The sequence below is a fragment of the Sipha flava genome, unplaced genomic scaffold (assembly GCF_003268045.1).
Source record: "Sipha flava isolate LNK unplaced genomic scaffold, YSA_version1 50225_pilon_pilon, whole genome shotgun sequence".
NCBI lineage: Eukaryota > Metazoa > Arthropoda > Insecta > Hemiptera > Aphididae > Sipha > Sipha flava.
In genome coordinates this window covers 31,278-57,036 of record NW_020273374.1, presented here as the reverse complement: position 1 = coordinate 57,036, position 25,759 = coordinate 31,278, and the positions used below count along the sequence as shown (strand labels likewise).

Genomic DNA, 25,759 nt, shown 5'->3' with positions numbered 1-25,759 from the left:
GATAGTACGATATTTAGACGGTAACATTGTCCTATAAGGACAAAAATCATATAAATCACTAAAACTAATAGTAATCTTGTACCTGTGCACACATATTTTTAAAAAAAAAAAAAAATGAAATCTTTCTGAGATTACTTTGTTACCGTAAAGAGGGGTGACTTTGATCATAATTTTTTTAATTATTTAGTTTTGTAATAACCCAAAAGTACAAAAATAAAATAAGTAGTAGGTATGCGAGCGATGTGGTATGAATGGGTTGTTACCTTCCTCCTTGTTTAAGGGAGGGCTCTCGGGGTTGAGAAGGTTCGAGAGCCGATCAGCGCAATTGTACAGTCCGCCAAGCTAAATAAACAGCACTTACCTGTTCGCCGTAGAACTTCTGATGCCGACGCGAGGTTGAAAAAGAAAGAACAAATGCAGAATTTAATAGCACTAGAACTGGATATTCTTCAACACTCGCACGAAGAACGCAAGTCGAACAGATTAAAATAATTCAATATTTTTTTTATTTAATTTAAACTTAAATGAGTTAAAACAAATCGCATGTATAAATACATAAATCGCTCGTCGTTGATCTTATGATCGGTGCGCATGCTCTGACGACCTAAGATCAAGGACTCTGTGTGTGGAGTGTGTGTGTTTGTGTACCTGTTATATAGGCACATGCGGCGGCATGGATCTTGGGTCTGTCCTTTTAATGTAGGGATGTCAATACTACTATTGTTCGACCCGTGTCGTTCGTGCGGGTATCAAAGATACCGTTATTTATTTGAAAGGGTTTAAAAATAACATACATATATATTGTATACATAATAAAATATTTGTGCCGTCTTTAACAGTCGAATGATGCACATCATTACATCCACCTTACACTTTTTTTTGTTGTGTCCTCACAACAACGCTCACTGGCAATTGTGAGAATAATATAAATATTTTTAAACATTTTAGAGTACCTATAGATAAAACGTAAAAAGTGAAATTTAAAGTACAATAATGATTTCTCTGATGAGGTTTTTACTCTTTTGTATTTTTACAATAATCAAGGGACAGTAACAATAGTTTTATGCAAAAATAAGAGTTACAATGAAGTTATGGAGGGTAAATTTGAAAGTCTATACTACTGTTATTTATGTATTTCCTATCTGGTGGATTATAATGAGTGCTCACATATTGTTATCTTATTACTAATCATTGAACATTATCATGTGATGATAATGTTATGATTTACAATTTTTTGTTTTGTGTTGTTGTTTGTCTTCTTGTTGATCCATCCTCATGAATGCTTGTTGCATATTTTGTTATGTTGTTGTATTAATAACATTAAAAAAAAAAATATAATATAATATATGATATTTAAGGAACATATATATGTATATATAAATTAATGACATTTTTTTTTTGGTATTACATATAATAATGATTGGTTTCACTTAAATTTAGATTAAAATCAATTTTTATTCTTTTTTACAAGATTAAATTTTTTATTATTACACTTATGATTAATTTTATCTTAGATTTAGATTTAAAACATTTTTTTTTTTTTAAATAATACTTGTATAATTTTCTTATGACATTTTTACATCACAATAATTATAAACTTATGTTATATTTAAATTAAAAACATTTTTTTTTTTTGAACGATACATTTTTTTTTTTTTGATGATCTTATATTATAACAATCAACTTAAATTTTACTTAAACTATGAACAATTTTTTTATAATAGTGGTAAACTAAGATTATATTTAAGTCATAGACAATATTTTTGTGAAATTAGTCGTAACACTAACAATAGTTACTTTAATTTTTGAAGAATTTTTTTTTGTTATTTTATAATACTAGTTAACTTATGTAGTTTATACTTAAATTCTGATCAATTATCGAAATTTTTGCATTATGATAATAGTGAAGAATTTTTATAATATTATATAAATAAGCTAAAATTATACTTAAATTATGGATACATTTTATTTATTTATTTTTTTTTTTTATTTATTTATATTATGTTAGATAGTGTTTTTGTTTTAATTTTATTTACTTGTTCTTATATTATTTAAATAAAGATAATTTTGGTTTGGTTAGTTAATTTGTCGGGGAACTTGATTAACCCTTCAATGCCCAATTTTTTTAATTTTAAATTTCTAAATTTTTTTTTAATCATTAAAACACGAGGAAATTGGGAAAAATAAGTAAAAAAATCAAAACATGAAACTTTTTTATTAAACTTAAACTTGAACTATGTAGCATATATGCAACAGTGGGTCATAATAAGTCAACATTTTAATATTCACATATGATAATTAGTAAAACAATTTTTGTTACGGTTTAAACATAAAAACACAGTACATTTTGTACATTTTAAGTAAGTAAAACCTTTGCATGAAGGCATTTTACATCTTTCCCGTTTGTCTGGTAGATACTGCTTCATATAACTTTTAGCTTTAGTAGCACATAACTGTTCGTCTAATGATAAAGTTTCTTTACAAGGAATAGACGAAAAGCGATTATTTAAATGATCAATTATAGGTCTCAATTTATGAAGACGATCGTGGTCGGGTTATTTGGCAATAACATTGTTGCATTATTATTGAAATGTAATACACTTTTTATAAGCTCAAATCTATTACGACTCATAGTATTATATATCAAAGGAAAGCCTAAATCAACCGACCAATAGTCCCTGATTTTTGGCACATGCAGCACAGAAGCATAAATGCAAATGCCCAAATACCTTTTTATTTCATCAATACTTAGTGTGACTGGTTTATTGGGATTTAATTGAACTGAATACAATTCAGTTTCTTCTTTTATTTTAATCAAAAGCTCAGTGTTGAAAAAGTAAGCAAAGAAGTCAAGCGGTGTTTCAAGCGAAAGCAAATCATTATGAAGCGTAGGTTCATTAAATTTTAAACATGCAGAGGGTGTGATCAAATTACCTTTTTTCCATTTTAAATTTGTCAATTCAATATTTTTTTCTTTTGGTCTTGAATGGGATTGATTGGTAGTATTGCTAGTACTTTCTGTTGGTGAGGAAAATGCCTGTCTTATACTGCGTCTAGGTGTTGTGTTTTGGTTTTGATAAGTCAAATTTGATTTCGAATCTGAAGGTAGAATTAATGTTTCACCAGTGTCAAACTGCATTTCCACAGGCAAATCCAATAAGTCAAAACTCACTAAAAAATTATAAAATTTGTATGAATTATATATTTTTTTTAAATTTTTGTTTTGTTCTAGTTGTTAAAATAATAATTAATTTACCTTCATCATTTACATTAGTAGGATAATCAACATGTTCAGGTATTTGTACATTGTTAAGGTCTTGTTCGTGGTCAGAATTATCTAAACCATCTTCACTGTCTGACCAATTTGTGTTAAAAAGGATCTGTAATAGTTCTTCGTTGTTGAGTTTATTACGATTCATATCGTTACCTTCTTGCCCACTGTAGCAAATATGCAACATGATTAAAATGTATTGTAATTCATAAAAAAATGAATAAAATGTATGGTTCTTTACTTAAATAGAATCTATAAGACTTACCTGAATACGTAGAATTTTTGTTTGACGAATAAATTAGTATTTAAGACACAAAAAAACTTAAAAAAAAAAGCTCGCAACGGTTGTTTTGATGATATGATAAGAAAACATTTTTTTGGCGGGAAACTAAGCAATGGTTATCAACTAAATCACTATTGTGTTTATAACAGCTGATAGGTAGTTATTTCTTAAACAAATAGAGAGCACTACCTAATTAAAAAATATTATATTTCATATAATATAATTTAATTTGAAACATGTTGCATTTCTGCTACAATGGGCACTGAAGGGTTAAGTTATGTAATTTTTTTGTCTGTATTAATTCTCCGATTCTGGAATAAAATGGTTTTAAACGCCTAACATGGATGATGTCCTCAACTTCTTTGTCGTTTAAAATTAGTTTTATTTTGAAATTTAGGTCATTAATTTTTTCTATTATTTTATATGGTCCTCTATATTTGGGCCCTAATTTAGGAGATTTTCCTATGTCTAGGAATGGGAATCTTATCATTACTAGATCATTTACTTTGTAATTTATTGTTTTATGTGTCTTATATTAGTTCTCAGGGTGGTGATTGTGGAAAATTCTAGTACATGGATTATGTCATTCGGAATTTTGTTTGATTTTTTTGATGTTAGGGTCCCTGGGATCCAATGGGTATTTTTGTTTGAATTGTATAGTACTACAGATGGCCTATTTCCATTCCCATATGTTATCCCCATGTTATTGTTATCATTATAAATATAAATATCGTGACCGTAATAATTGGCTATGGATGCTAGTTCATCATCTGACCATCAATAGTTCGGTAAGTAATTTATTTCTAACAATTCTAACAGTTCAATTATTGAAGTGACCTTTTTAATTTTATTGTCATTTAATGCGTTACAAATAGCGTACAGTCCACAATTCCCATCACTAGATACATTTTCTCCGGGTTTGTATTAAGAAAATATATTGAATGCCTGATTTTTATTTACGATTTGTTTTTTTTTTGGTTTGGTCATTTTTATTTTCGTGGAATGCGTGTGTGTTATTTATTACGTTATAATGTTTTTTTGATTTCCAGTTGTCGGTTATATTTTTATAACTGTTGTGGTATATGTATAATTCAATGTTAGAGTTTTGAAATTCTGCATAAATTAATTGTTTTACTATGGACCAATTTAATTTATTAAGACCAGATGCTATTGTGGGCATTGCAATTTTTAATTTATTTAATTTTAGTGCTTCAATTTTTAAGTTATGTATTGCTGTTTTTAGATCCTCATATTTAGGTTTATGATTATAATTTGGTTTCGTTATTAAGTGAAATATGGTTCTTTGACTATTATTTATTGGTATGGTATCGCTTACCTTGAATTTTTGTGATGCAAATTTTCGAGAGGTATCACCATATACATTGCATATTAGATTTGCTATGCCTGCGCTCATTTTGAGGTCGGCTGATATGCAGTGAGCTATAGCAAAGTCAGAGGGTGAATTAAATATACTACCTTTAATTTCTAATATATTTTTAGTTTTATTTATGTGGTTTAAGGCGCTGGAGTGATTTATTTGTAATTCAATTTGCATATTATTGTCTAGTATGATTGTGTTATTTTTAAAATCAATAAGGGCATTATGTTTTACGAAAAAGTCATTGCCAAGTATTATTGCACTTAATAAATCTTTTACTACGTATGTGAGTACATTGAATTCGTTATCGTTGATCATTATTTTTATGTTACTTACACCCAATACATTTAGTGGTTTGTTATCTGGGCCTGAAAGTAGTAATTTATTCGGGGTCAGTGTGTAATTGGTCGGTAGTAGTTGTTGTCTAACGCAACTGATGTTGGATCCTGTGTCAATTGTTATGGGGATGTTCGAGTTATTAAATTTGGCTTTAATGTATAGTGCATTAGGTGAGCAATTTATTTTGTTTAATATTTGTTCATGATTCGCTTTAACTAAAGGTGAACAAACGTTCGATGTCTTTAAATTTTTATTTAGTATATTATGACCGTTATTGGTGGAATGACAATTAATCGCGGAGTGACCGAATTTATTGCATAATTGGCATATTACTTTAGATTTATTTTTAAAATAACATACGTCTTCAGTGTGGTTAATTTTTAAGCATATTTTACATTTTTTTACATTATTGTTATAATTTTTAAATGGAAAAGGTGATTGATACCAATAAGGGGTATCAATGTTTCTTTTAGAAAATTCGCCTGTAAATCTGTGTGTGTTATTATTACGATATTGTCTATAAGGGGTTTTAGATAAGTTATTATAATTGTGATTATTTTTTAGTTGTTCGACCGTTTTTTTTAAATTACTTAATTCTTGACGTAGTTTTTCGTTCTCATTATTTTTATTTCTGTTATTCAGATTAATTTGTTGTAATTTATTATGAATTATGTCGTTTTCGATTTCAAATGGGCTTTTTTGTGCTTCCCCGGTTGTCATAAATTCTATGAGTTCGTATTTACGTACGTTTTTTTTTTAAATCATCTAACGTATCGTTGCCTAAGATTCCTATACACCTTGCTATTGTGGGTTTTAAACCTTTCATAATGCTTCGAACCATCTCTCCCTGGGACATATTTTTATCTATGCGCCTACATAACGATTCTATTTCATTTATATAGGTGACGGTTTGTTCATTTGGTAGTTGTTTTCTTTTTTCTAACATCAGTCGGAGCATATTGCAATTAAAAAAAAAAAAAAAAAATACGTAAATAATTGTGTGTGCTTAGACATGCCTTCTGTGAAATCTAATTTTAATTTTTTTCGTTTTTTAACTCTAAAAATTTTTTTCAAAAATTTGGGCCAATGTTACTCGGCAATGGGGTAATTTTAACCCACCTCCAATATCTTTATATATCTGCTCTTCCTGCTTCTTTGGGCCAAAGTTGGGTTATGTCAAATTAATCAGCAAGTTTCTAGAAAGCAATTAAACCAATTTTGGGGGTAAAACAAGCGAAATAACGAATAAAACAGCCTGTTTAAGGAAATTAATTTTTTTACTACGCCTTAAATACATATATGTATTAAATAATAAAAAAAATACTAAATGTATGTTTTAATCATAGAAGTTAAATAATATAACATATTACATAAATTCATTTAATTCTGGTACAAGAAAAAAATTTCGTTTATACAAAATCGGCGTTTTTATTTTTGCTATGATGTATCGCCACTCATAGTCAATGCAGTTTTTCTTCGCGGGCCACCTCCACTGCTTTGAAAGCTTCTCCATGCAGTCCATAGTTGGGCCTTTATTGAACATTTTTGTGATACAACCGGGAAACTGTTTTTCTTGAAATTTGACCAGAACGAAATCATCAACCTTATAATTTTGTTCCGGTTCTTCGAGGTTGTCGTTGGGTTCAACTAGGTTATTTACATCTTCACTGTCACTGCCGTCGTCAGGTTCAATTAAGTTATTTACATCTTCGCTGTCACTGCCGTCGTCAAGATTATCGCTGTCACTTGCCAAATCAAAATCTATAGAATCTGACTCACTTGATGAAGATGACAGAACTTGACCTTTTTTCTTGTTTCGTGTAGGTTTTAAAGTTGAAGGTTCTGGGTTATCTCGTGATTTTCTTAGATCTTCAATTGATAGACTATCGCCCGGTGACACTTGAAATTTCTTTTTCCTTGGTTTACCAGCTAATCCAATAAAATCTTGACCTTCATTTTGAATTTGATCCAGAAATGCTTTACCAATTAAATCATTATCGAGCATATCACTTTTATGTTCAGCCAACCGTTCTATTAGTTTTTCTCTGTTCACTCGGTGTATACCAGCTTTTTTGAAACCAGCTTTTAAATTTTCTGCTTTCTTGAACTCAATTTTGTCCATTAACTGTGTCAGTAGTCGGGGGAATATATCTTTCGGGAGAGTTGTTTAACAACTATCAGTTTTCGTGTTTTTCCACTGCCTCAAAATGTCTCTCCAAGCCCCCTTCATTGGCCTAAAAAAGGCTACGTCGAGTGGCTGAGATATATGCGTGGTGTTTGGTAGCAAACATATAAACTTAATGTCATGAGTATCATATAATTCTAACATATGTTCGTTTATGGGTGACGCTAAATTATCCCCAATTAAGGTACTAGGTCCTCCGCCCTGTACTTCTTTCAAAAAATTTGTTACAAACCAATTTTCAAAAAAGTGGGAATTAAACCAACCACTTTTACTGCGATTATATCTTGTGTTGGGAGGACCCCCCTCAGTCCATGTGGTCCTTAGCGATTCTGCTTTATAAACAACGTAAACCGGTAAAACATGCCCCTCAGCATTTCCACAAAACATAAGTGAAATCGCACTTTTGCTTGAATTGCAAATTCGCTCCACGTATTTAGAGCCTCTTTTACTTATCACTTTTTTCATTCCCAGATCGTCTGTGAGGTTTGTTTCATCATTGTTATATAAACGTGAGGACGGAAGACCAGCTAAGGTTTGTTCAAGACGGTCTATATAATCATTTACATCGTCATTTGTGATGTTTGCACGACTTTTTTTAATATTTGCACTGATTCTCACCGATAAATCTTTGTTTCTTTTTAAGAACCCGCGAATCCAGTAATCACCTGGAATATTGTTAGTAAATTGAGACACTCGAACTCCCATACAATCTAAATAACGAGTTACGCACATCTTGAGGTCCGAAGAGATTAATGGGAAACCAAAATCGGCAAGTTTCATGCAATGCTGTGCTGTGCTTCCACGGCGGGAGTAAATGCTGTAGGATGGCCAACACTTTTACTGTGCAATGCTTTTAGTTTATTCTTTGTGGTTGACCTAGGTATCTTGTAGTGTTCGGAAGCTTTGCGTTGTGTCATTTGTTTGGACTTCATAGCTCTTAGACATGCCTGTAACGTTTCCGGCTTATAGTTTGTGTACGCCTTCGTACCTAGCGATCTTTTTAGATTACGCGGCATCGTTAACTGTTGAGCAAAATAGACAAGACAGATGAGAGACTATATGAACTAAGTAGGCAGGTATAACTTAAGTGCCTAAAATGACTAATTGTATCATAAACATGACAAAAAATGTAAAAAAAAAAAATCATATTTTAGCTATCCCTATCAAATAATAACGGGACAAAGTTACCCCAAGCTACAAAATGTAAGTTTACAAAACACAGTTGGTTTTTTTTTTAAATTTTTTGATTTATTCTTTATTAGTACTATATGTATGAGATACTATCAGACTTAACGAAAAAAAAGGACGATTCTATGACTTCAAATGAAATAAAAACTTTGAGACGTGGTTTTTTTCCGTTGACAACACGTGAATACAAATTTTTTTTCATAGCAACACAAGTGATAACGGTAAAAAACTGTTATCACATTCGGTTACCAGTGTTGTATGCTATCGAAAACCACGGATAATTTACTAAACGGTCGAAGCCAAGCGCTGTTAGCCAATCAAAAACAATTACTGATTATGATGTCAGACTAGACCCATTATTAGTGATGGGCGATTCTTGAAAGTGAATCGATTTAAATCGAAAATAAAAGATCGATTCAAAAAAAGATCGGTGGCAAAAGATCGATTTTTTAAAAGATCGATTCTTAAAATAACGATTTTTTAAATCACTAGACGGCGTGCTTTGAGTTGTTCTAACTCTCCCTTTGTGACACCCGGGTCACAACGATTTATATATAAGAGTATTCCAAACACATTAATGCCAGCGTGAGAGCTCCCTGCCTAGTCCCTCTTGATTTTGGAGCGAGTATACACTGGAAAGTGTTGTAGTCCTAGGGCTACAACAATGCCAACGGAACTCACCACTTCAATGGACAGTGACAACTGACAGTGTTCAATTGGTGATAGCTGATCACAGGAGGGGAGGGATCCGCATATATTTTTTTATTTTTTTTATTTTATTGAATAAATTACAAAATATAAAATGTTTTTAACTATCATAATATATACGTATAATACCCACATAAAACATCCAATCAGAAACACAAATACTTATCATGTATATTAATTTTCAAATACTTTATTGTTTGGTTATTAAGCACTTGTTAATAAAATCATAATTTGATTTAATTATTTTACTAGGTAAGTAATTATTAATTTAAGAGGTATATTCAATTTTCAAAATTGATTTTAATTTACTAGCAAGTGAACTCAGTTCCTAATGTCCCTATAGAGTATATACAAATAGAAGTCTCAGTAAATAATTACAACATAAAGTATACACTTTTTCACAATATCATTGTTGTCGCGATCAGCGCTTATATAAAAATAAATAAGGGTGCCTTCACGACAGGAAAAAAAATAATAATAAATAATAAAAACCAAATATGTGGTATAAAAAATTATAATAAAAAAGAAAACAAAATAAATAATATAAATAATGTGTGGCCCACACGGCACACACCAAATAATAATATAACAATGTAAATAATAATGATATATAAAACAAAATAAATAATTCAATAATTGGCCCAACACGGCGCGCAAATAATAAGAAATAAATAACTAAATAAAATGTGTGGCCCACATGGCACACACGAAATAAGAATTTTATAATAATTTGCCTACGACGGCATACCGCAGTGATACAATAAATATGTGCCTATGGCGGCAATACAAGAGCTCTATATATATAATAATAAATAACGTGCCTACGACGGCTAGGCCCGTCGGCCTTTAACCACAAATGAACAAATATGGTCGACCAATACTCACTTGTGACTATGTTGAAATGGTTGATTCCATCCACGCGACCGCACCAACCCTGTGATTAAACAATTGCCTATGACGGCACACCGCAGTGTATCAATAAAAAATAAATCACAGAATTGGTACGTGCGACCACTCAAGCACAGTCACCAACGAAAAAACTGCAACGATCCACAGCCCTGGACGATGACACAATGAATGAAAACCACGTTATTCACAAAAAGAAAATGACACTACACAAAAAAACGTGGTTTGAATGAAAATGGCTGCGGACGTACGGACTTGACAAAAATGAAATTAGATGTGCACACCACGAAGACACAAAAACGAGAGAGCGACGGTGCCGACGACATTCACCACGAAAGCTATGCCGTCGGACACCACAACGAAGATAAATGTCTCAGTGCCACCACACTAAACCAAAAATACACGAGAACTTACGAAACTTTGGCACTGAGAACATGACTTTTACTTTTACAAAAACATAACCGACAATATGAAGAAAACGTGGAACAACGAACATTTACGCGCGACGATAACAGCGCGATTACGTGCCCGGCCGGTCGCACACGGAGGCTTATCACCACCGCCGACGATGGCTGCGGACACGCAACGCACCGCTACACATCGCACGAAAATGATAACACAATACAGACGAATTACAACACGTTACATTTATTTCGCGGCTTATGGCGCGAACAATCATTATATATTATATACAAAACTGTAGGCAGTACAGATATACATATTTACAAATAATTTATACAAAATAATTACAACATATTTACAATAAACTCATCATTTTAAATGCCAGTCATCTAAATTTAGTGAACTTAAAAATAAAAGTTGCTGCAATTTTTCCCCACTTAATCTATTTCTTTTAGCATTCATTATTATTACCTGCCTTGGAAAATAATCGTTCAGAAGGAACTGATGTTGCGAAAAGTGACAAGTAAGGCTGAGCTATTTTAGCTATGTTAGGATACATCATTTTATGGACATCCCAAAATTTAATAATATTTTCATGTATAGGTATTGTTGGTTGATTCAAAAAATGTTTCAAATCAGTTGGCATGCGCTCATTGTTGTCTTCAGAATTTTCCGAGGCTTTTTTTGAGACCAATTCGTTATGAAAAGACCACAAACTATCAGCCGTTTCGGTATCATCATCACTAGACTCTTTATTTGACCTACTAGAATTAGTTTTTAAATCTGCAAGTTTCAGGCGAATTGTGCGAATAGCTTTAGAGGATGCTAATGGGTTATTAGAATGTAGCGTTTTAAACCTAGGGTCTAAAATGGTAGCAATTGTGAGATTTTGTATTTCCTCCATCCTACCGAACCATCGATTTAAATTGTCCAACAGGGCAGATTTTAATTGTAAAGCAATAGGATTAATAACATTTATTTGTTCGCATTTTTTTATGAGGCAGTGAATCAAGGGAATTACAGTGCTGCCGGTAATATAATTCTCCCCACATAATTCTCTGGTTGCCACTTCAAAAGGCTTAAGGACAAGATTTATTTCCCTGGCAATATCGATATCTGTTGCAGATAACATTGAAGGTCCTTGAGGATTGTTTATTAATATTGACGCAATATGGTTCGAACATAATAAAAAACGATCAATCTTATAAAATATAGAATTTCACCTGGTCGGTACTGATTGTTTAAGTTTAAATTCGCATATTTTTCTAAGTTCATCACTGGCTTTGACAGAATGTTTGAAAAATGTAACAATAGTTTTAATTTTGGATATAATATTTTGAACATCAGAAATTTCATTTAAAGGTCTTTGAGTTACAAGGTTTAAAGTATGCGCAAAACATGGTAAATGTTTATGAGTGTCAAATGTGGTTTTTACAGCTGCCAATATATTTGCACCATTATCGGTAACAACAGTTACTACTTGATCCTTACAGATCCTCCATTCTGTAAGCAGTTTTTCAAACCACTCACTTATATGACTCGAAGTATGGGTATCGGCAAGTTCTAATACACCAATTGTTATATTTTCCAAATTAAGTTTTGACATATTTAAAAAGTAAACTGTCATACCCAGGAAACTATTGGTATTTATTACATCTGTCCAAATATCAGCAGTAATAGACATAAACTGAATACTTACTAATTTAGATTTCACTAAGCATGACAACACATCATATTTACCTTGTAGTAATTTGGTAACAGTTTTCCTGGATGGAATTTTATACATCGGCGCTGCTTTACTCATGCAGTAGTCAAACCAGGTTTTTCAGTGGTCGATAAAGGCATATTGTCTTTGGCTATCATATATACAATTGCATCAGTGATTGCTTGGGATTTGGAACCTCTAACTAAAACAAATAAAGCAATTTCAAATAATATTATATTTTTAATTCAAAACAAATTATTCTTACCATCATACGATCTAATATCTGAGAATGAATCGTAAATTTTCGGCTGCTTCAGACTCTGAGAGCTACACACTGATAGTGAAGGTGTTGATACACTTAAAACAGAATCAGAAAACTCAGAAGCAGAACACTCAGAACCAACATCGACACTTTTAGAATTAGAAGATTGGCATGAACTGGTACTGATCGAAGATCGAGGACGAGAAACAACATTTTCGTCTGTTTCATGGATGCTTGTAGTTGTAGAATGCATGGAAATTGAATGTCTGGACATCTTAGACATCTTGTCAACATTGATAGACGGATGTTTGCGTTTAATATGGTTTTTCAAGTTTGTAGTATTGCCACTGGTTTTGACATTTTGTTTGCACAATTTACAAACGCCGCCGTCGGTGGATTTGTCATAAAAATTCCAGAGCACACTTTTATTTTTCGACGACATTTTAATGAATCGAATATCGAAACTGCAAACTTGGCGGTTATGATCTGAATTATTAGCGATATGTTTAAAAAAAAAACGATCTGAATTATTAGCAATATGTTTAAAAAAAAAAAAAAACTATCTAAAATCTAAATTATTAGTGAAATGTGAAATTGTGAAAGAAAACTTTACAATTTAACATTAAACGTTTTTAGTTTTTACACGTGTGTGTCGAGGGAACGGCCAAGAAACACGGTTTCTTACTTTCTTAGAGCAGTTCGAGCGTCGGGGTTCGGAGCGTTCGGGCACAGACGATGGTAGGTGCAATTGGTGCATTCGCACGGATAGAAAAAACGGTAGTGAACTCGTGACCACTGGGCACTGACCGGCCGCAGAGCTTGTGGTGGACGACGTCGTCGTTGCGGCGGCCAGGTCGAGCGCGGAGGGGAGCGACGCCACTTACAATGTTGCCAATCTCGAGCCGTCTCTGTAACGGAGATTGTGGTGGCCACACTTTTATAGTTCTATTATCCAAATATAACATTCGATTCCGATTCGATCTTCACAAAAATGAATCGATCTTTTAAAATATCGGGGTCCAGGAGATCGATCCAAACAATCGATTAATCGCATGAAAAAGATCGATTCAGATCGCCCATCACTAAGTTGTACGTCCGACACGAAATGAAAATCCTATAGTCTGATAGGAGTCACCTGAGGCCAAGTACCTAAAAAAATTACTTTATATCTAACTCCGTTTTATATTAAATCATTATTTTACGCGTGAATTTTTAAATTTTCAAATTTTTACTATTCATTATAGTAAAATCAATATATTCATCATTATATTCAGAATCTATATAATTACAATTATAATTATTTATATTTATTTATATATATATATATATTATTTATTATTTATATTTATCATAATTAAAAATTATATCGTTTTACTACCAGACGAAATTCAAAAAAAAAAAATGGGAAAGCCTAAGAGACAACTATTTACGATACAAAAAAGAAATAAAAAGTACAACAGGACAAGCCTCTAATAAGTATCAAAATTGGCCGTGGGCAAGTCAGTTACAATTTTTAGACAAAACTTTAGCTCCAAGACAAACGACATCCAATATTACAACTGACATTCCATTAGAGATACAGACACAAGAATTAACATCTCCTTCACAGATAACTTCTCCACAGGCATCAACATCATTTTTAGACGTCGAAGAATCGGATGATCCAGAATTACACACGCGTACTGATTCTACATTACCAGCACCAAAGAAAATCAAAACAAATAGTAAAGAACCTAATGATCAGCATGTTGGTGTAAACAAAGTCATTAGTTATCTGGAGAATAAAAAGAAACCTACACATGATAGTGTCAACCACTTATTTCTTAGTTATGCAGGAACCTTCAAAAAGTTTTCAGAGAGAAATCAAATACAGATTAAACTAGAACTTGCTAAATTATTCGGTGACATGGAATTAAAAGAACTAGATGAACGCGGCCCTTCAAGTTCACTCTCCATGCGTTCTTCAATCAGCAATTATTCAACCGACTGTGATTTTCTTCAACCAAAATCAAATGCATTTAAAAACGTAATGTCATCATCAGAAAACTATTCTAAAGGGTATACATATTGACATTTTTCTGTTCGTGTTAATCGATAAAACGATAATATAGTCCTTAAAATTTGTTCGAGTTTCGTGTTAACCGAAATAATTCGTATAAACCGAGGAGATAAAAAAAACCCTATACATATTATAGTATACTTTCTCGGGACCGAAAAACTGGTTCGCGTTATCAAATAATTTGTGTTAACCGAGTTCGTGTTAACGAGGGAGTACTGTATTGATAATATACTATAATACTATATAATAGTTAATTATACTATAATCTACACTTATCTATTAATGTTTGTTGTATATTTTTATATTTCATATAATATGAATAATAATTTTTATAATTTGGATATATTTGACCTTTCTATATTTAAAAACAACATACTTTTACAAATGAATTTTTGATGGTTAACAAACAACAATAACGAACTTATAGAAAACTAAAATGGTGATGTTGGGAATAGCCAATTTCGGATATCTGAAAAACATATATATATATATATTCTTATTTTAAAATAAATATAAATAATTTATTCAATGTTTAAGTATAATAATTATTGATTAATTATTAACTATAAAAAAAAGCCGTAGAAGTGTTTTAGACATTTTTATTAGCAATCAGTTTAAACTAATAGAAATTCTATTGAATTTGAAAATTATAACTTCTTTTTTTAATATTGGTTATTTCATAATAATCCAACATGATACTATTATACTATTATGAAAATAAGTTTAATTTTAAATGTTATTGTCTGTACTATGTTCCAATTTGTTAATTACTATTATTGCGATATTGATAATGTATGTATTAATAAATTACTTGAATGATGGAATGCTTTTGAGCCTCTGGCTTGACACTATGTTTCCTAAGCTCAAAATTATATACATATATAAATATTTGAGCCTCTAGAATGACATAATGTATTCTATGCTAAAAAGTCTTGCTGATGTTTTGAGCCTCTGGAATGGCATAATGTCCTCTATGCTGAACATCAGTTAAATAATAGTCTATTTTGGGCTAAATAAATTTAAAAAAATTATGTAATTATTAAGTCTATACATAACAATGATATAATTAACTCTCTGAATTTATTACCAGTTAAAAGGAATTTTTATTTTTTATACTGATGCTAATAGAAATGAAAATTAATACTGTCCATATAAAACAAAAACTTTTAAAAATAAAAACTTTAAAATATTTCTAATTATTCTTACATTATTGTGTTTGATATAAAGAAAAGCTAGCACATTAAAAAATATCAATACAATTTTGTTTCTTCAATAAATCAACCTACAACAAACTAATCATTATAGGAATTTCAATTCATATACTTAAATTAATCATATCTACTTTATATGATATTGATTAGGTTGAAATGCGCAATGAACGGAATCATAAATTTGGAGTTAGGTCTATTAAAAATAATAATACGATTTTTTCTCAAATCGTACCTACAATCATAGTTTGATTTTCAAATTAATATTGAACTATAAGTACACAATTGTAAAAGTTGTCCATACATCACCTGCCACAGCAAAAAAGGTTGTAACTCTATTTTCTCAACTTTTCAGGAGGAGCATATTTATGATGTTTTTTTTAAATTCTAATTCAATTGTTATGCATCATTAGGATAGATGAACAATCTTTGCACCTCCAAGACGTATTTTTTTTTTTTTTTTTTGTAACATTCCCGACAACTCAATAAGTATGTTTTTCTTGACCACCCTATAGAAAAATTAATCAAAATTATACATCTGATTTGAGAATTGCATTTAGAGAAAGCAATACTTGCACACGGGTGAATTCTATATATGGGCTACGAAGTTCACGGGTTCAGCTAGTACAATTTAAAATACTCATACTATACCTTCTGGTAATGGTATCTTCTCTTGAGAGTGACTCGAAATTTTCGAATTTGTGTTGATTATTTCTTTGTCCTTTTTGATCAGTTGACGTACATTTAAAATGTTCGTTGTTAAGTGATTAAGCCTCCTGACAATTTCATGATGATAATCAATAAATTGTCCCTAGTACTGAAGAATTTTTTTTTTATAGATGTAGAATAAGTTCCACATAACATGTAAAGAAGATGAAACATTGCTTTCTTATATCACTTGATAGTTTTTCTCGGGCTTAAATAATATGATGACATTTGATCACATCGATCTATACCATACATATTTGAGTTGTACTCAATTTGAACATCAGTTCCTCGTTTATTTTTTACAGTGAACATCATAGGATGACATCCAGTAGTTATAGTAAAAATATCTCTTTTGTCTTTCCAAAACTATTATTATCTGATGGTAAATTGCTTATTTCAGCATCAAAATCAAACAAGCAATCAACTATATCTCAATCATTCAATTTATATGCCATAATTACATTAGATGAAGAATTTTTGTTTTGCATACAAATAAAATAGCAACTAATATGGATATTATACACTGTTTGCACAGTGGTATACATATATACTATACTACCAATGAATCACTTTTTTAACAATTTCATTTAGGAAAAACAATTATCTATCAACTAGGGAAGGTTCATTAGGTGTTTTTTAAGATGATTTAACAAGACAAACATGAAAATGAATAGTGGAATGATTAAATGATCATATTTCTGTAAAACGAAAATATGATAAGTTAAAATCTATAAGATTTTATTGATTATACGATAACGTTTTAAAATTTTGACGGTTCTGCCATCTACCGGTTAATTTTACAACTTATGAAACGTGATATTATGGTGTATTAAATATATACCACAATGCAAGAGTAGAAGATTTTTTTTAAAGTGGTATATTATTTATACCACCATGCTTAAGAGGGTTAAATATTACATCTAATATAATTATTATCTAGTGATATTGTCCCAGTCTGTACTTGTGAGGTGGCACTCATAAACGCGTCTTCGAGCGTGCTTGCGACTATGCTTTCGGTAATCGCAATCTCGCTGGAGCCAGGAACAACGGCAAGCGTTGTTTGACTACTTGCAGGTGTGTGCGATGTGGACGTGGTCATCATGGACACTGACGATGACGAATGAGACATATGCGTGCTTGAGGTGTTCAATGGCGCTTTTAACGAATCGAACAACTCCGTCTCGTCCAGGTGGCACAATAACGTCGGTGATGTAGACGACGTTTCCCGCCCAATCGAAGTCAGCGACGAGATCGGCAGCTCGTCGTAGGACGTCACTATTTGCGCAACTGCATCAATATCGTAGTTAACTCCGTTTTCAGATTTTTGTAGTCCGACGTCATCATCTCTTCCATCGTCGTCACTGTGCCCTGTAAATATTAGGTCCACTTCGTCGGGTGTAATTTATAAAAAATAACAAAATATTAATTAAAATAAATAATAATTTAAAATTACAACAATTACAAGTTCTGTAAGTCTGTCTGAGTAAAAGTTGATATCATCAGCACAATTATTGACAACGGATAAAGATGAGGGTGATCCACTTCATTCTTCAAACTGAAAATCACTTTGACCAATTCGAAAAAACTTTCGAATCCCGGAGATTCTTCCCTATATTAATCTTTACCCATGTTAACAGCCTGACAAAAGGTAAGCCATCATTTCCGCCGTTCTCCTTTTGTTGGTTCGTTCTTCGGTGTCGCCACATCCAAACTCATCTTCGGAACTCCACCATCCAAGGTCGTTGTCTTGATTTTCTGTTTCTTGACACACCGCAATTCCAAGTTCTGTTGACTTTATGTCGAATTTCTTTTTATCGCTACATTCGCTTTCGGTGTAATTGTTTCCATATTCAACGCCTGTTCCGTCTTCTCTAAAAAATCTAGTAACGCATTCGATGGTTTAAAAATCTGTGAACATTCCAGGTCGATGTCAAAATAGCCTGACTCGAAATCACTGTTATGCTGGATAATAATTTATTCTTTTTTATTTAGTTGTAAAACACGGAACGAGTGTATCGTACGAATGACGATCGAATATTAAATGCGATAAACAACTTATACTTCGTCGTCGTAATAAAATATAATATTTCACATAGATTAGAAAAAAAATGTAAGCGTATCGCTTTAAATGAGGACAAAATACACGGATTATATCATTACACAAAAAAAAAACTACATTTATAAATAACGGCGTTGTGTTTATGCAATTTAAAATATATATATACGCGTGATAAAATTGTAGGCGTGGCCACGGGAAAATTCAGAAAACATTTTACCATTACAATCTTAAGATATATTTTTTCTTATTTTAAATATGTAATCGAAATTACAAGGATTTGCTGTAATGAATGCCGTGCGACACAAGTCTCGTCCTCCTCACAGCGGCTCCACACGATAGCCGTAATAGTCGTCTTATACAGTTTGTATAATTTACCCGTTATCTCGGTGACCGCCAGGACAAATTGCCGTGCCACGTCGCTTCGCGTAGTCGAGCCGCGAACGATGACCGGTGCGCTTAGAATTTCGAACCATTCGAGCAATTCCGTGGACACACCGTCTGCGGCCTTTACCAGAAAACCGTAGATCATGGGGCAATGGTCTTGCGAGACGCATGTGTTAGGGCCTCGCGTCTCGGTCGATTTACGGAGATACGATTCGAAGTCGGCGTATATGACGAACGGTAAACGTTGCGTTTTAACCTACGCTGCGAATTGTACCGTAGTCCCCTCCGATGGCATTAAGGATACTATTGGTTTGTGCAGGCCACATATTTTCATGTGGTCCGTGAGCGCCGCCGCACCGCTACACTTACAGTGCGTTTGCCGGTCGTCGAAACGGGTGAAACACTTTTTGCACATGAAAACGCTATTTTCTCGTGTGGTCATCTGCGTGTTAACGAGTCGGGAAAAATTTGATTTAAAGTATAGTGGTTACCTTCTTGTGCGCGATGAGCAGTAGATCGAAATGATTCTCCTGCTCTATATCTACAATCCTCAGAGGATATACAGTGTGAGGTGAAATTTTCTCATTACCGCAATTTCCCAAAACGTACACTTTTACGGACGTGTCGGGGTTACAGCGCTTAAACATTTTTATTTCCGATACGGAGGTGGGGACGGACAACGCGGAAAAGTCGTATTGATACTCCTTGCTCGAATAATTCGCTCCGACTCGTTCGCAGTGCTCGGTGTTCTGTTCGTGTTTCGCCAGAATCGCCCACTTGAAACATTCGTGATCAATGTTTTGTGGGTTTACAACAACCTTTCTATTAGCTACGCTTGCCGGTAACGGACGTAAGACGAGCGGCGTGTACTTGTACATGCCTAAAAGTAGCCTGTTTATGTACCCGAGCGTGTATCCGCTGCCCTTACCACAGTAAACATCCTCCTCGGCGAAAAGCGTCGAAAAATCTGCTGTCATCATCTCATCGATATCTCCGAACTCTTACAGCTCTTGGGCGCACGTTTTAAAAGTCCTGTTCACGAATGACTGGACTAGTTTGGAGATATCGTAAGTGGCTTCCAGTTAGAGATGGTATTTAATAGGGTGAAAAAGCACGCTTTCGCGTAGTCTAGTAAAAAAACGGCAAGCCGCCTATCTGGTACACTTTTCTATATACTGTGTATATCATGCCGTAAGGATACATGTCCCATCCCACATTATCAATTATATACCTTAGTTCAGTGCTTCCCAAACTTTTTCGACTCAAGGCGCCCTTTTTTATCCAAGATTTTTTCAGGGCGCCCTTCTCTAAGTCATAGTATGACTAATCATAAGGAAAATGTTAGACCCGGTAGTATTTCATGACGGCGCGGCGTCCTTATACATAATTCGTGGCGCACACTTTGGGAACCTATGCCTTAGTTGATTTTCTGCATTATTGTGTTCAACGTTGTCGCGGAATTCGCCGTATCGGTTCTCAGCCGGGTAGGATGTGGCTACTACCCTGTCCTATTGCAGGTTAGATTGTAGGAGATTTTTGTTCTAGAAAATCCTAGTTTGAACACTATATTCAAATTATCTGAAATAACTAACGGCCATATTCCAGAACAAATCAATACCGGAAAATATATTAAAAGTTTCAATTAGCTGGCTCAGGATACCAAGGAACTGACAAAATTGTACAACGATACCAAAATCTTTGTAAATCCAGGCCATAATTTTATTGTTATCTATATTATTGTAATCTTAATATTAACTATAAGTCTATATCTGTTGATTAAGAATAAATTTAATTTACTTCGATTGTATGGACCTGAAATAGCACAACCTCAGAATGTTGAGTTTGTACAGTCTACATATTCCTTACAAATTGCATAAGCTTTTCAGAATATCAGAAGCCTACGGATTAGATGAAACATGGTGATCATTGGAACCCCATGTCTCATATAGTCTGGGGGCCGTTATGAACCCCTGTCTACATTACTTGGTAAGTAAGCTATTTGTTAATGTGAACGGGCAGAGACACACGGTCTAAAAGAATTCGCTGAGCCGACAGTTTTGAGCCCGAGCGAGCCCCTACTGTGTCTCGCTGTCTGTATAAGAATCAGTGTGTTACTATCATCGGGACATCGAGAGCATCGGGAAAAATCTCTGTTACTTAAATCCATCTAATTCTGTTAAACATAAGTTTGTATTGATTTAATTATTTTAATAAAGTATAGTTATAACTTAATACCACCCATTAACCCTTTCCTGACCAAACCTTGAAATACATTAAAAGTTATTTTTTTTTTTTCATAATTCAATTTTTATGCAATTTTTAAGTAACAGCGTAATTTTGTTATATTTTAGTTTTTCATCCTTCATCCTTTTTTAATCCTGAGACTTTCAGGTCCCGTCGGTCATCTACAGTCTGAACTCAAAAGTCCCGTCAGTCATCTAGCACATTTTTTTTTTACACAAACAATATAAAAATTAAGGATATAATTAAGAACTTTTTTAAATAAATAATGAAAAATAATAAAACATGAAAATTAACAATTCTTTATTAAGATAATTAATTTTGAGAACATAAATTATATTTCGTGATATTCAGAAAAACAATTTTTTTTTTTTCATTGCAACAAAAAGACGTTGCAATATGAGCACTTTGAGTGAGGCCTCGATTCAATCGCCTTTGAACTACAAACTTCACACTTAAGGCATTATTAAGGCTTAAACGATGTAAACGTAATGGCGGCAAAAACTGATTTCTTGGGTACAAAGGTCGTACGCGCATTATGTTTTTCAATATTTTACACCTTTACTGTACAAAATTTAGCAATTCATCGAATGTAGGAATTGTTGAAGTAGACGTACTAGATTCGAATAATTGTAACGTGATCGAGTCAAGAACCCGAGATCCCATGTGAAACAACAAGAAACTAGAAAGGTCGTTGACGCCGAGAGACTTGATTAACGACATTTTTTTTGAATGTATTGACGAATGCTGATAGAGCTGGTAACGACTCGTGTGTGATCGGTTTAAAGGCGAAAAGCTTGTCTAAATGTGCTGATGCTAAGAGCCACTTGTTGTCGAAACGATCAGATAATGCTTCCCACGCGAGTGCATAATTATTCGCGGACAACGGTATCAATTTAATAACACCCAATGCATCCCCTTTTAGACTTGCCAACAGAAAATGAAAACGTTGTGTGTCGCCTATGTACTGCCCAAGTGGAAATTAACAACAGGCACAATACTGCGCCAGTACTGACTGATACTAGTGCTTTACTGGCAGTCAGTAATGGAACTGTACTGGCATATATCTGGGATGATAACGCTTTTCTGTACTAATTATCCACTACTGGCCCAGTACCAATAGTCGGTACCGACTATCACCTTGAGACAGTACTTCGCCTTTATTGTGTGCCAGCACTGATTATCAGTTAACTAGTAGTGGATAACCAGTACAGAAAAGTGTTAACATCCCAGACATATCCCAATACTGTCACTATTACTGACGGCCAGTAAAATGCCAGTTGTAAAAATATGAAGGCATTACTACTCAATATTTGAAAGGCCAGTTCTGTTAGAAAATTAAAATGCTTCTAATTAATATTGCTTAAATTGTTAAACATATTAGGTATATCATAAAATATAAATAATTACATAAATATCTTAAAAAATTTAAGTTTATTTTCAGAATGAGAAAAAAATTATACAATATATTATATTCTGCAGTACTTAGCATAAACTCAAAAACATTAATAGTTGATAAACTTAATTTGAAATTTTAACAAATGCATTTGTGTAAATCGTATATAACAAAATACGCTTATATCTATTTAAAAGAATAATAAAACATATTTTAACATGGAAGTATATACCACTTATACCCCAAAACATTATTAATAATTAAATTTATAATTATTAAATTCTAAAATGATGGACATTTTAAACCTAATTAAGGAATGCAATTTTTTCCACATCAAAAAAATAAAGGAGTCTTAAGAAACTAAATTATGAAAAAGAGGGAAGTTGAAGTGGAAAAATACGGATTAAGAATTAAGAATACATATTAAGAAATAATATTAAAAAGTAAAATGTTGTTTATTTTTTAATTAATTAATTTGAAGGTATAACATAATTAAAATATGATCAATTTCTCTATTTAACAAATTAAAATAAATATATGAAATTAGGAAAAAATTGCATTCCTTAATCAGATTTAAAATGTCCATCATTTTAGAATTTAATAATTATAAATTTAATTATTAATTCCCTCTGTTTCATAATTTAGTTTCTTAAGACTCCTTTCTTTTTTTCCTCCTTCCCTATCTTTAGCACCAGAAAACCAACGACTAAGTGTGCTGCATATTTATTTTTGGTTAGTATCTGGAAACTTGGTAGTAATAACATCTAAAGTAAAAATTAATATCATTCATTAAATAAGTCATAATTATTAGTCATTTTGATAGTTATAAATAATATACCTAATAAAATTTTGTATGCTTCAGTCTTTGAAAAATTTAGTTTTTTGATAGCATTAGTTTCCCAGCCAAATGCACTGTAGAGTAGCTGTACAGATTTAGATATTATTTTTGGAATAACAGTGTTCAAGTTTTCAGATAATTTAGATGTGCTCTTGATATTAAGCACCATGAAACATTTCTGAATAAAATAATTAAACAATATAGAGTACAATAAAATAAAATATACAGACTAAAGGTAAATAATTTTTACCAATTTTCTCATCATTTCAATATTCGATTTTAATTCATTATCAAAATCTATGAAACCTTCAGAATCCAATTTTGATAAATCTATCATAGTTTCTACTTCCAAAATTTTTTCCACATCATGAAGGCTTCCATTTGCAGCAAATAACGCTCTAGTTATTTTTCCTTCTTCTTTAATACGATGTTCTATTGATCTCTTCATTGAATCTAGTTGATCTTTGATGATAAAATTATCATTTCCTGAAATAATTCACAAAAAAACAGTTTATTTGTATAAAAACTTAAAACTTCCGATACATTAATTTTATATGAAAATATAGGTACCTGCTGAGCCACATGTGAGACATGTATGAAGGATTCTTTTAGTTTGTGAACTTTGACCTGTGTAAAAATAATAATTAATAAGCATATTAAACTTTAATTAAGTATTTACAAAAAGATATATATTTGTGAAAACAGTAAATTATAATTAATCTCGTAAACCTATTCATATTGTATTTCTGCACATTTGATAAAAATACCAATGCATTTAACAACTAATAAGGTTAATACTGCAGGTTTGCAATTTTTTCAGACAATATTTATATATAAGTATAAATAGTTTAAGTATTACTTACAAAGTTAATTTAATTACTTTTTTTATTATTTGTGTTCTTGCTAAGTGCATTTTGAGTAAGCTTGACTTTTTTATTTTGTTTTGGCAAACGGACGTGATATGTTGATGATGATGATGTGTTATTATCGTTTACTACTACATATAGGTACTTACAATAAATTAATAGTTGATTTGAATGTATACATACCTTTAACTTCTGAAAATCTTAAGACTTCGGAGATCTTGAGAACTTGAGGGTTGAGTTGTACAAAATACAAAATATAAATGTCAAACGCTCACTAATCACTACGCTGTATAAAATATTAAAAATATACACGCGAAAAAAAAAAAGGATTAATGAAAAAACTCGAGCACGAACATAGTACACCACGGAAGAAAATACGAAAATACAAAGACGATTGATATTTGATATGATATTTCATTTGACGATAAAGACATCTATGGCATTTAATGTATTGGAGGTGTGGCGGTGTGGCGCAGGGACATGATCGCGTGAACTTTGTTGCCGGCGGATAGTATACATAGGAAAAATCCTATATTGTTGTGATATTCTATTATCGTTCTTCGTTGCGGCTACACGGTATCAGCACTACGAACGGACCGCGGCATTGCACGTGTTAAACATATTTTAGTTTAATATCAATGCATGATATTATGAAAATTGTTTAATCCCAGTGTAGATTGCAATTTCAATTTATCTAGATGTTAACATTCAAATTACATATTTTTTTTACAATATTTCTAATATTGATTTGAAGACTTAAACTACTGTCACAGGGTATCTTAAATTTTTAACAAAGGGGCTAAAATAATATTTGGGGGGGCTCAGCCCCCCCTTAGCCCCTAGTCCCTCCCTAGTTACACCTATACAGCTATATGGGACCCGTAATTATTACGGCCGTAATAATTATTACGTATTTAATTATTATGTCTGTATTCCGCCAACGTTGGCAGAACTACAAGAGTTATTTGCTGGCCTTTGCTCACAATTCTTACGAGGCACGTATAGAGCCAGTATTGAGCCAACACTGGCAGCCAGTACTAGTTTTCCAGTACTAATGCAGTACTGGCTAATTAAAATAATCAGTACTATGCCCGTACGGGCTAGCCAACCGTTGGATGGCAATACTTGCGCAGTACTGCGCCTGTTGTGAGTATCGGCATGAGTAATAAATTTCCAATTGGGTGGTTGTCGTGCACGAGAGACACAAAAATATCATGAAAAGAACGCCACTCTAACAGATCGCCGTCAAACTTAGATCGATTTTTGGCAACGAAGAAATGCATTGTTGCAGGGCCGGATTTAGGTATGTGGTGGCCCTTGGGCGGAATTTAGTGTGGGGGCCCCATTTACTTAACAAAAACACATATTTTTTG

At 32.5% G+C, this 25,759-nt stretch overlaps 3 protein-coding genes and 2 pseudogenes across 3 annotated transcripts; 1 reads left to right on the top strand and 4 right to left on the bottom strand.

The window, feature by feature from the left end:
- Positions 1 to 1,997: 1,997 nt before the first annotated feature.
- On the bottom strand, positions 1,998 to 3,818 carry LOC112690397 (piggyBac transposable element-derived protein 1-like). Its single transcript, XM_025564410.1, has 3 exons — positions 3,537 to 3,818; positions 3,257 to 3,438; positions 1,998 to 3,171 (listed from the first exon to the last, which is right to left on the bottom strand). Exons 2-3 carry the CDS (start codon positions 3,417 to 3,419, stop codon positions 2,528 to 2,530), a joined length of 807 nt encoding a protein of 268 aa, XP_025420195.1. The 5' UTR covers positions 3,420 to 3,438; positions 3,537 to 3,818; the 3' UTR covers positions 1,998 to 2,527.
- Positions 3,819 to 7,413: 3,595 nt separating this feature from the next.
- On the bottom strand, positions 7,414 to 12,450 carry LOC112690396 (annotated as a pseudogene).
- Positions 9,989 to 13,180, bottom strand: LOC112690393. The gene is made up of 5 exons (XM_025564407.1): positions 12,631 to 13,180; positions 12,478 to 12,567; positions 12,290 to 12,373; positions 12,036 to 12,223; positions 9,989 to 11,861 (listed from the first exon to the last, which is right to left on the bottom strand). The coding sequence occupies exons 1-5, from the start codon at positions 13,067 to 13,069 to the stop codon at positions 11,112 to 11,114; spliced, it is 1,551 nt and encodes a 516-aa protein (XP_025420192.1). The 5' UTR covers positions 13,070 to 13,180; the 3' UTR covers positions 9,989 to 11,111.
- Positions 13,181 to 13,990: 810 nt separating this feature from the next.
- Positions 13,991 to 14,870, top strand: LOC112690392 (the record flags this gene model as incomplete). The annotated part of the gene is made up of 1 exon (XM_025564406.1): positions 13,991 to 14,870. A coding segment is annotated over one exon (708 nt), but the record flags the coding sequence as incomplete, so codon positions are not given.
- An 8,424-nt stretch (positions 14,871 to 23,294) lies between these two features.
- Positions 23,295 to 25,669, bottom strand: LOC112690391 (annotated as a pseudogene).
- Between the last annotated feature and the right edge of the window lie 90 nt (positions 25,670 to 25,759).

What these genes read in the sequence shown, in the direction of transcription:
- LOC112690393 (XM_025564407.1), bottom strand. Translation starts at nt 13,069, where the DNA reads ATGTCGTCGAAAAATAAAAGTGTGCTCTGGAATTTTTATGACAAATCC. An exon ending in AGATATTAGATCGTATGATG is followed by an intron (nt 12,568 to 12,630) that starts GTAAGAATAATT and finishes TATTTGTTTTAG; the next exon opens with TTAGAGGTTCCAAATCCCAA. An exon ending in AAATACCAATAGTTTCCTGG is followed by an intron (nt 12,224 to 12,289) that starts GTATGACAGTTT and finishes TTGGTGTATTAG; the next exon opens with AACTTGCCGATACCCATACT.
- LOC112690397 (XM_025564410.1), bottom strand. Translation starts at nt 3,419, where the DNA reads ATGAATCGTAATAAACTCAACAACGAAGAACTATTACAGATCCTTTTT. An exon ending in TACTAATGTAAATGATGAAG is followed by an intron (nt 3,172 to 3,256) that starts GTAAATTAATTA and finishes ATAATTTTTTAG; the next exon opens with TGAGTTTTGACTTATTGGAT.